The sequence below is a fragment of the Moschus berezovskii genome, chromosome 17 (genome assembly GCF_049115385.1).
Source record: "Moschus berezovskii isolate FMDL1 chromosome 17, NW_MosBer_1.0, whole genome shotgun sequence".
NCBI classification, from domain to species: domain Eukaryota; kingdom Metazoa; phylum Chordata; class Mammalia; order Artiodactyla; family Moschidae; genus Moschus; species Moschus berezovskii.
Genome location: NC_142476.1, coordinates 7,460,354 through 7,471,423, shown reverse-complemented (window position 1 = coordinate 7,471,423; position 11,070 = coordinate 7,460,354). Strand labels below are relative to the sequence as shown.

General features: G+C 51.6%; 1 protein-coding gene across 3 annotated transcripts; it reads right to left on the bottom strand.

The window, feature by feature from the left end:
• Positions 1 to 810: 810 nt before the first annotated feature.
• On the bottom strand, positions 811 to 7,695 carry IL24 (interleukin 24). 3 transcript variants are annotated; one of them, XM_088845157.1, is made up of 5 exons: positions 6,594 to 7,695; positions 4,661 to 4,861; positions 3,510 to 3,572; positions 2,511 to 2,669; positions 811 to 1,945 (listed from the first exon to the last, which is right to left on the bottom strand). In XM_088845157.1, the coding sequence occupies exons 2-5, from the start codon at positions 4,829 to 4,831 to the stop codon at positions 1,853 to 1,855; spliced, it is 486 nt and encodes a 161-aa protein (XP_088701283.1). In that variant the 5' UTR covers positions 4,832 to 4,861; positions 6,594 to 7,695; the 3' UTR covers positions 811 to 1,852. The 3 variants fall into 3 exon arrangements, with proteins under 3 accessions (XP_088701283.1, XP_088701282.1, XP_088701281.1); XM_088845156.1 differs by having other exon boundaries at positions 4,661 to 4,858; XM_088845155.1 differs by having other exon boundaries at positions 4,661 to 7,695.
• Between the last annotated feature and the right edge of the window lie 3,375 nt (positions 7,696 to 11,070).

Sequence of the window (11,070 nt, the reverse complement as noted above, 5' to 3'; positions counted from 1 at the left end):
CAGTCTTGCTTTTAAGAAGAAGGCCTTTCCCAGACACACAACTCAGACTCACAGGACAATGGTCCAGTGCTAGAAAGCAGAGGCTCCCGAGGTCCCTGCCTTATGAGCAGGGAGTGTCCTCACGGGTGGGACAGTGCGTCCAGGTATGAGGACGCCAGCCACAGTGTCAGCTTGACACCGGCACCCCCAGGTGGGAGACAAAGGAAGAGTGAGTAGGATCAGAAAGAGCCCCCGAGGGGCGGGGCTGGCGGGAGCGGGGTGGGAAGGGCGGACAGCAGAGGCCGTGTTGAGGGGGAGTCTGCTTTGTGCTGGGCACCCTCTATGCTCTGTCTTTCATCGTTTACATTTCCAACCAGTGCTCTCACCCTCACCCAGCGCTCTCTTCCTGGAGGTGTCACAACCATGTGATTTCCATGCCCTTAAGCTCAACTTCATATCCCAACATCCCTCACTGTTCCTCAACAATTCAAAGACAGGTTTTTAAAAAATCCAATTTATTAAGCATTTTCTGAGCATTCCCATCCACTAACCCCACACACTGGCGAGGATTATGGGGGAAAACAGAGAAACGTGGGCACTGTCCTTGCTGCTCTCATAGAACTTTCAGTCTGACAAATAAATATGGCATCAGTTAAAACACTGATGGGAATTAAATAGAGTTGTAATAAATATAGGAATCTGCTTTGTAGGTTATTCACAGCATCCAAGGGAACCTTCCATAACTGTTGTTACCGTCACTTAAAGAATGAAGACGTAAGCTTGGGCCAAGAACAGGACCCATGGTCAAGAGTGTGAAGTGCCCAGAGACCACAGGAAGGGACCCTTATCTGAAATGACGTGGAGAAGAAGGAGGGTATCCTGGTCTGGGCCTTCAGAGCTGGTAGAATTTCTCCATCCAGCTCAACAGAATGTCCATTTCTCCAAAGGCTTTGGTCACAGCTGCTTCTCTGTCCAACTAAAGGGAAAGGAAAGTTGAAGACCTGCCGTGTTAGCCACAGGAATAGGTTTCCTTCTGACCCCTGAACCTGGTATGACTGTAGATCATGGGCTGTGACCCCTTTAGGATGGGCTGTGACCCCTTTAGGATGGCCTCTGACAAAGTCACCACCCATCAGCTGTTCTCTATGTGTTGTCTGCTTTGGAGGCGAGGAGGTGAGTAGCCGCAGATAAGGAGCAAGGGGAAAGCATTGTGAGTCCCTGACAATAAGCATCAGAATCTCTATGCAGGGTGGATTCCATCCACCTGAGACCACTGTGCAGATGAGGAAATTGAGACCTGAGTGGTCCCTTTTCCTAGTATGTTATTGCTCTTCACCATTTGTTTATAAACTGATATATCTGTTCCTCAAAAAATGATCGAAATTGGATTGTCTTGGGGAGGAAGCTGGGGATGAAATTGGAATTTTCTTTGTTGTCTTAACTTAGGAAAAGACGACATAATTCCCATAATTCTTTTTCACAAACTTGACCCTTTGGGCATCCTGGGAAATGTTGCAGATGTGCATTGGGGTTGGGGATTCTCCCTTCTTTCTCCCTCACTTTTGACTCACCAGTTGCCCACCTTAGCTACCCATAAAGCTCTCACTTTGGAATATCCTTGGTAGTGAAATCATCTTGTAGGGAAATAGAATAGCATTTTAACTTGAACACTGGCAGAAAAATTGGCCATGTCATTTGCAGTGTTTATGCAAAGTATATGGTAGCTGATGCAGCTATAGTATAGCTATGCTCCTGCTAAGTCAGGAGGCTCGGGGGCAAGCTGGGTGGAGTCCCCTACATTGAATTCTATATCAGGTCTCTGAGGCACTCTCGAGCAACAGTTCAGGGTAGTCTGCTTCCAGATGGGCAACTCTCAGTTCCCGGCCTTGATTACCTGTTTAAATGCTCGGTGGAAAAGCAAAAATCGCCTGCGTGCACTCTCGTGAGTAGAAAACATCTTTTCCTGCTGGATAACAGAGAAAGAAAATTGTGCCAAGTGTCAGGTAGGAGCAGAGGTGCCTTCTCCCACTCTTTTCTACTAATGCCAGAGGGACTCCCAAGGCCTAAGAGGGCAGCTCCAAATCTCACATCCCCAAGGCAGCCAATGCTGACCTCCCACTGTGCAGCAGGGACTGCCTCCTTTCATACTCATAGTAGTCTTGCCAGGTAGGGGTGATTATCAGCACTTTATAGATAAGAAAACCGAAGCCCAAAGTAACTGACCACTTTTGGGGTTTTGTTTGGGTTTGGTTTTTTTTGGTCTCCCAATTTCTCTCTCAAAGACATTTCAAATAAATAAGATTGATTATTTGAAAAAAAGAGAAATTGACCACCTTGCAAATGGACACCCAGTCTGTTAGAAACAGACCCGTACTTAACCCAGCACTGCTCGTGTCCAGAACCTGTGCCCTGTTCCATGACACCTGCGGCTCCTTGTCACGAAATAAAAGCCAGGGCCAGATAAGGGAAGACGAGTCTTCTGAAAACACAGCGTCTCCTGTGGACCTCCGTGCCAGCTTTGTTCTACTCACACTGGCTTGCAGTTTTGAAACGATGACAAAGAAGTTATTGGCCAGAGCAGAGAATGACTTCAGGACCCCGAATTCAGCCGCCTTGTCATGGTAGAGTTTGAAGACGGTGTTCACGTAGAACCTCAGCAGGGCGTGGATGAGGTGGCAGCTCTCAGTGTCCTGGGGGGTGGCAGGGTCACTGCCAAGCCCAGGCCTCTGCCCACTCTGACCCCAATGAACCACCCACGTGACACACGAGGCAAGGTAAGCACAGTGGAGGCAGGGATCCTCCAGGAGATGGGGCTCTGAAGCGTTGGGTCTTAAAGGGCCTTCGGACCTCTTTGTTTGACCAGAGGACCCACAGGCCTAGAAAGGAAGGGCTCATCTGGGGTCCCACAGCCAGTCAGTGGCAGGCCCAGGCCTGGCGCCCAGGACTCCCGACTCCCATGTGGTTAGATTTCTTTCTTCTTCAATCCGTGGCCTCTCTAATAGCTTTGGGCAGTGATGGGCCTTGAAAAGCACCACCTCTTGGTTAGCTGAGCTTTGGCAGGGGAAAGGTTTAGAAGGAGAAGAAATGAAGAGAGAGAAAACTAGTGTCCATGAACACAGGAATTGCACCCTGGGCCCCTGAGGCGCCACAGAGGGGAGCTTGGCGTCTCTCAGGGGTCACTGCCTAGATGGGTGGGAAGAAAGTGGGGGCATGGAAGAGGCCTAAGCACATGGCTCTGGGCCAATGAGAGCAGAAGAGAAATCCGAATTGATGGAGACTGGCTAAATGGAGACAGATGTTTACAAGCCTCAGTCCCCACCCTCTCCTCAGGTCCTGTATTCACATACCCTGGATACTGAGGAGACCAGCCCAGGTATTCCTCCTCCGGCTCACCACCCAGCCCTGGCCTGTGCAGGCTCAGCCCGGGACAGAAGTGAAGTCTTCTATCAGCCTCCCCTGGAGCACCCCTCAGCCTCACCCACAGACCAGCCACCCAGAGGAGACAGCACCCTTCCCCCGCATCTGATTACCGAGACGTTCTGCAGAACCTCTTTTCGCAGCAGCCGGACACTCGTGATGTTATCCTGAGCTTGCTTGGGGAACAGAAAGGACAGATGTCTCCAGGTTGGAGGTCAGCATAGAAGCCAAACTTGCAGGTACATGCTGCTTGCCTGGACCCTTCAGTCTATCTAGTCTGTGCGACCTCAGAGGCCACAGGGGGGACCCAGGGAGGGCCATGCTGAGCTGGCTCCTGGGGGGAGGTACAAGTTTCCAGCTCCAGAAAATCACAAATCCTGGCTCCCAGGGGCAGATGGCATCCTAGGCGTTCTTACAGCTTTGATGAAGGACTTGTTTGATTCCTTTGGTCACTTGAAGCATGAAGAAATATGACCATTTTGTTTAAGAACCACTAGGAGCAAAGTGTTACCTCCATCTTCCATGGAGAGTCAGGGAGGCTGCACCTCGAGGCTTCCCCTGCAGCCCGCCACTTCTTGGGTTTCCAGCCAAAGAATCCTTGAGAGGAGGAGCTTTAAAGCTCCTTTGTCCTACCTCCTCATTGTGCAAATAAGGAAACTGATAAGGTAGGAGTGGGGGGGAGGCTGCTGTATGGATTGGTTTCAAGGTCAAGATCACACAGAGGTGTCCTGTCCCAGTCCAGCACTCTCCTCTCTCCCCAGACTGCCTTGTCAACTCCTTCATTCTGCCTTGCATCTGGATTGTCTTTTAAGGAGTACGTCTCACAGGATGCTTTAACCGTTCTTTCCCAACTCAGAATTAAACATTCTTTCGATCTTGAATCAAGGCCTCAGCAGGTGGGAACAAACTAGGAGGAGCTGGCAAAGCAGTAGGTGAAAACTCTGGTGGGTCTCAAAGGATTTCCCATGACTTCCCATGGGTGAAGGCTTATGTAACCCTGGGACAGAGATGAAGCTCAAATGAATCAGGCTTCCTTCTTTATTCCTCGTGGGCTGTGTTTCTTTTCCTATGGACTGACCACATCTTTCTGAGCCTCAGTTTCCTCAAGTGCAGAAGGAAATGTGGACCCACGATATCTCTGACTTCACTAAGCTCCTAGGTAGGAACATGATTAGCAAGCTGCAAAGGGCTCCATAATCGTCAAATATGTTCCTCTGCCCAGAATCACCTCCCTCCAAGGCTGGGTCCAGAACACTTCACTCACCACGATGTCCTTCATGGCCCAGAAGGCCTGCCACAGTTTCTGGAGAACTACGCCTTCTACCCGGCAGGGCCCAAACTGGAACTCTTGACCCCGGACCCACGGCCCCGGGCTCCAGAGAAGCAGCATCAGACTCAGGCAGGGAAGAGCAGCCATGTGCATGGAAGAGCCCATCTGCAGCAAAGAAGGTCCAGGAGGGTCCTGCTGGTGGAAGGGAGCACCCCTGTGAGGGAGGGTCCTGCTGGTGGAAGGGAGCACCCCTGTGAGGGAGGGTCCTGCTGGTGGAAGAGAGTGCCCCTGTGAGGGAGGGTCCTGCTGGGGGAAGGGAGCACCCCTGTGAGGGAGGGTCCTGCTGGGGGAAGGGAGCACCCCTGTGAGGGAGGGTCCTGCTGGTGGAAGAGAGTGCCCCTGTGAGGGAGGGTCCTGCTGGGGGAAGGGAGCACCCCTGTGAGGGAGGGTCCTGCTGGTGGAAGAGAGTGCCCCTGTGAGGGAGGGTCCTGCTGGGGGAAGGGAGCACCCCTGTGAGGGAGGGTCCTGCTGGGGGAAGGGAGCACCCCTGTGAGGGAGCATCCTGCTGGGGAAGGGAGCACCCCTGTGAGGCAGGCCCTCGGCCCCAGGAGGTGTTCCCCTGGAGTAAGGTTCCTTGGCTCTGCTGTGGTCAACCTCGGGGACACGCAGATGAGAAACCTGAAACCAGGCGGGTGCCTGATGTTAAAATAGTTCAAACATGTGGCCTTGCCGGGCTGCCCTGGGTGGGGCAACAGTTTTTCGGCCCCAAGGGCCTTTCTGCCCCTCAGTCTTACACCCACTGGTCTGGCTATCCCCGATACCTCCTCCCTCACCACGCCCCTCCGCATCTCACACACACACGCACGCACGCACGCACGCACGCACGCACGCGCGCGCGCACGCACACACACACACACACACACACACACACACACGCCCTGCCCTGCCTTCCCTGCTCCATTACAGTCCTCTCTGGCCAACAGCCCACCAGTCAGAATTTGACCAAGAAAAGTGAAGAAACGGGGAGTTATAATGTGCCAAAGAACACGTACAAGGATCCCAAACTCAGCAGAACACATTCGCCTGTCTGAGTTCTGCCCTCAAGTCACTGGACACAAGTGGGAAGGTCTTTCTTCCCTCCCCCCAGAGAAGGCCACCTCTGACTCTCATCACCGTCCAGAGGAGCTGCAGGTTTAATCCTGGCCCACAGGGATGGGCAAGCTGGTAGGCACTCACTCTGCCACCTCAGCTGACCGACTCACTCTTGACGTTAGGAAGTAACTTTTCAGGTGACCGAACAAGAGGAGGAATCAGATTTCCACATGAATCGCCTCTGAAGCCTTCCACTGCATGACTGTATGAAGAGCTGCAAGCTAGAGGCAGGGCAGCCCCTTGTCTGTCTGTCATAACTGTGTGCAGAGATTTCTTCTCCATGGCTCTTGGCCCTCTGCTTCTCTTCCTTTCTTCTTTCCTCAGAGCTCGGTCCCTCCCTGTCTTACTCCAGGCCCTGGCCTCACACCTGAGGACGCTCAGTATTCCACCGCTCAGCTGGGCGGGAAGCCAGGAGAAGGTCTGTCTCCGCAGTGCCTGCCAACACACGAGCCAGAGGAGTGGGCCCGGGGCCAGCACTCGTCCTGTCATGCAGCTCTGAGCTCCAGCCTCTCCCTCAGAGTCATTCCGGTCCCTTCTTTCAAACGCCACAGGCTCTTCAGCCTGTCTTGCAGATTCGCCTGTGGGCCTCACGGTGCTCCAGCCTACACTCTTCCGATGTTAAACCCGGGAGAGCAGCTCCTCCTCGTGGCATATCTCACCCTTACATAAACCCTGACAAAGTTGGCTTCTGTGTGCCCCCAGCCCCTACGCTCAGTCGGTCGGCAGTCGGTCTACGGCTTCAAAGCCAAGTACTCAGGAATCTCCCATCACTCACCTCGGGCCTTGGAAGAGATGCTTGAGGGCTTGCGGGTTGCTGGTGGCTGGTTCCTGTCGTAGAGGAAGAAGGTTGGGCAGGCGCCGACACACACACACACCGTGCACCGACCGGGAGTGTAACGGTGGATGGAAGGCTCTTGTTCCAGCTGCGGAAGTTGTTTCCAAAGTAAAGGTGTGCAGGCAAGCCAGGCTTTGTGGAGCTCCATATATACAGGGGCTGTGGGGGAGGGGCGGGGGAGGCAGAGGGAGGTGGAGAGAGGGAGACTGCTCATGCTTTCCCAGAGAATGACGTCACTGCTAGTCAACCTTCTCTCTAGACGGTGGGGCTGCGGGGGAAGCAGCCCCTGGGTGTGGTGAGCGCTGGGTCTGAGTTCCAGCTCTGCCACTGGCAGCATGACAGGGGCAGGTCACCTAGCTACCTCGAACCTCAGTTTCTACATCCATAAAGTTAAAACAAGCAAGCAAGCAAACAAAAGCTCTGTCCCATTGCCACGGGAGCAGCAGTGCCATCAAGAGACCTGGCCATGTGTCCTCCTAGCAGGGCGCTCAGCCTTCAGGTGCAGGGTGTAGGTGAGGGGCAGAAAGCATGTTCCCCAGAATCTGGTCCTGAGGGATGCTTATCTGCACGACTCTCTGTGCACTAAGCATTTCACTGTCAGTAAATTAGAGAAGGTTGGCACGTGCTCGCCCCTCTTGGAAACCTATAGTGCCCTGTAGGAGTCGGAAGCCTGGTGTGGGCTTCACACTCCTTAACCCAGTCTTTCCCACAAATGTCAGACCATGACTCTGGGAAACACACTCTGAGAAATACTGGACTCTGAATGAGGAACGGGCCGACCACTGGCCGAGAAAAGCTGAGAATGGCTCAGCCTGAAGACAGTTCTTGTATTTTTTAATGATTGAAAAAAAATTAAAAGAACATGCCTTTTGGGACACATGAATGTGGCTGAATTAAAACTTTAATGTCCATAAATAAATATTTACTGGGATGCAGTCACGCCCATTTGTTCACATGTGGTTTGCTGCTTCTGTGTTACGGGGATGAGTAGCTGTGACTGAGGCCATGTGGCCCACAAAGTCACAAATATTTACTATTAATATCTGACCCTTTGCAGAGAGGGCTTGCTGAGCCCTGTTCTGAATTACCTTCTTGCATGAACATTCTAAGAGTTTCTTTAAACCTGGATCCAGGCAAAGTCATGGGAATAGAAATGTGATGTGAGGGGCAGGATAACTTTCTCTAGTTCTCCTTGGAGAAAAAAGAACAGGGGACACTAGGAAGAGCTGCTGCTGCTGCTGCTGCTGTTTAATCACTAAATTGTGTCCAACTCTTTGCAGCCCCATGGACTGCAGCCCTCCAGGCTCCTTTGTCTGTGGAATTCTCCAGGCAAGAATACTGGAGTGGGTAGCCATTTCCTTCTCCAGGGGATCTTCCCCACCCAGGGGTCGAACCCATGTCTTCTGCTTGGCAGGTGGATTCTTTACCACTGAGCAGCCCTTTCCAGTCTCTCCAGTTGGCGGACCCTTAATCTCTCTTCTCTCCATCACAAATACAGTGCTGTTTGTTTTCTTTAGTAAGTCAAATGCGTGCTGCAATCCCCAGCCAGCAGGCTGGCCAGCTGCCACTGCTGTATTAAGGACCGTGCTTGAGGCCTTTGCTCCCAGAAGGCTGGAGTCTTGTCCTCTAGTGCTAGGCAGGGGCCCACATCACAACCCCCTTTTCCTTTCCGGATCTAGGTCACTACTAATAATCTCTAACTACCATGAGAAGAAGATGCCAAGAGGCTTTGATGAGACAGAGAAGACAAACTAAGAAAGTTGGGACAATAGGTGAGGGGGAGGGCAAACGGGACTGGAGAGTCTAGACAGCTGGAGCTGGAAGCCGAGAGAAAAAGTGAGCCCAAGGGCATCTGCAATCCAGACAAATGTCTCCGGATAAGCAGGAGAGCAGGAGGGATGAGGTGTTAGCAGGGCAGGCTAGGACAGAGGCATGAGGTCATGGAGACAGCTAGGCAGGCTCCCGAATAGCCACCTGGGGTCATGAGCAGCTGAGCAACTCTTTCTAAGGAAAAAGTAACATAACACAGAGATTCCAGGCAAACACGTGCCTGAGTCTCAAGCTTGGCTGAGCTTATCCCCGGGAAGGCATGATTCCCCGGGAGGGCATGATTCCCTGAGAAGGGAGGGCATGGAGAGAACTCAAGGACCTTGGCCCCAGGTCAACTGAGATCGCTGGTTATGAGTTCACGCCTTGTCTGCAGGCAGACCTGCGTCCAAAACATGACGAGCCCCTCACCTGTAAAACCAAATCCCCACAGGCTCCAAGGACAGTGACATAAAGCCTTGCTGCTCAAAGTGTGGTCTGCGTTCCAGCAGAACAGCAATATCTAGGAGTTCATTAGAAATGCACCCTTCAGTGCACTACTGAACCAGAAAGTGCATTTTAAAAACTCCCAAGATGATTCTTATGTTAAAATTTGAGAAGTGTTTACATAAAACACAGGAAGTATCTTGTATCTTCCACATGGTAAATGCTTAACAAACAGGAGCTACAAGTGAAGCAGAAGGAATTAGAGCGGTGGTTCTCCTCGGGGCAATTTTGATCCAGGGGAATAGAATACAATGTCTCGAGATATTGTAGGTAGTCATAATGGGGAATAGAGGAGTGGGAAGTGGGATGCTCCTGACAGGTAGTGGCATGGGCCAAGATCAGATCAGATCAGATCAGTCTCTCAGTCGTGTCCGACTCTCCGCGACCCCGTGAATCACAGCACGCCAGGCCTCCCTGTCCCTCACCAACTCCCAGAGTTCACTCAAACTCATGTCCACAGAGTCGGTGATGCCATCCAACCATCTCATTCTCTGTCGTCCCCTTCTCCTCCTGCCCCCAACCTTTCCCAGCATCAGAGTCTTTTCCAGTGAGTCAACTCATTGCATGAGGTGGCCAAAGTATTGCAGCTTCAGCTTTAGTATCAGTCCCTCCAATGAACATCCAGGATTGATCTCCTTTAGAATGGACTGGTTGGATCTCCTTGCAGTATAAGGGACTCTCAAGAGTCTTCTCCAACACCACAGTTCAAAAGCATCGATTCTTCGGCGATCAGCCTTCTTCACAGTCCAACTCTCACATCCATACATGACCACGGGAAAAACCATTGCCTTGACTAGACGGACCTTGGTTGGCAAAGTAATGTCTCTGCTTTTTAATATACTATCAAGGTTGGTCATAACTTTCCTTCCAAGGAGCAAGCGTCTTTTAATTTCATGGCTGCAATCAGCATCTGCAGTGATTTTGGAGCCCAAAAAAATAAAGTCTGACACTGTTTCCACTGTTTTTCCATCTATTTCCCATGAAGTGATGGGACCAGATGCCATGATCTTTGTTTTCTGAATGTTGTGCTTCAAGCCAACCTTTACACTCTCCTCTTTCACTTTCATCAAGAGGCTTTTGAGTTCCTCTTCACTTTCTGCCATAAGGGTGGTGTCATCTGCATATCTGAGGTTATTGATATTTCTCCCAGCAATCTTGATTCCAGCTTGTGCTTCTTCCAGCCCAGCGTTCCTCATGATGTACTCTGCATAGAAGTTAAATAAGCAAGGTGACAATATACAGCCTTGACGTACTCCTTTTCCTATTTAGAACCAGTCTGTTGTTCCATGTCCAGTTCTAACTGTTGCTTCCTGACCTGCATACAGGTTTTTCAAGAGGCAGGTCAGGTGGTCTGGGATTCCCATCTCTTTCAGAATGTTCCATAGTTTATTGTGATCGACACAGTCAAAGGCTTTGGCATAGTCAATGAAGCAGAAATAGATGTTTTTCTGAAACTCTCTTGCTTTCTCCATGATCCAGCGGATGTTGGCAATTTGATCTCTGGTGCCTCTGCCTTTTCTAAAACCTACTTGAACATCTGGGAGTTCACGGTTTACATACTGCCGAAGCCTGGCTTGGAGAATTTTGAGCATGACTTTACTAGCGTGTGAGATGAGTGCAATTGTGAGGTAGTTAGAGCATTCTTTGGCATTGCCTTATCCTACAGTATATAGGACAACCCCTCCCCACAAAGAACCAGGTGACAGCCCCCCTAAATGCCCACAGTGCTGAGGCCCAGAAATCCTAGACCAGGGGAGAGCAGTGTCTGCAGGGGAGAGAGCTGACACAGACACAGAGAAGGGTCAGAAGCATACCCTGCGGGGGAGAAGGGCTGCGCTGAGAGAAGCAGTGGACTGTTGAGATGGTCAGGAGAGGGGAAGGAAAATAAGGTGGCAACTCGGCAGGCGGGGCCCGAAGGCCCCGGGTGGGAGCAGAGGGCGAGGCCTGGCGCACTGGCTCACCGCCACCACCACCCCTGCCCCACACTCCCAGGGAAGCTCCAAGTCTCAGACTTGGAGAAACTGGAGAAAGTGGGGCTGGTCTCTTAGTCCAGATCTGGGTATTTTCATCCCAACTCCATGCTAGACAAGATGAAGACCAGAAG

Bases quoted from the DNA above. Each gene is read 5' to 3' on its own strand.
- IL24 (XM_088845155.1), bottom strand. From the start codon at position 5,227: ATGCTCCCTCACAGGGGTGCTCCCTTCCCCCAGCAGGACCCTCCCTCA. The intron at 3,573-4,660 runs GTGAGTGAAGTG...CTGTTCCCCAAG, and splicing joins GGGCCATGAAGGACATCGTG to CAAGCTCAGGATAACATCAC. The intron at 1,946-2,510 runs GTGAGTAGAACA...TCTGTTATCCAG, and splicing joins TTTCAAAACTGCAAGCCAGT to CAGGAAAAGATGTTTTCTAC.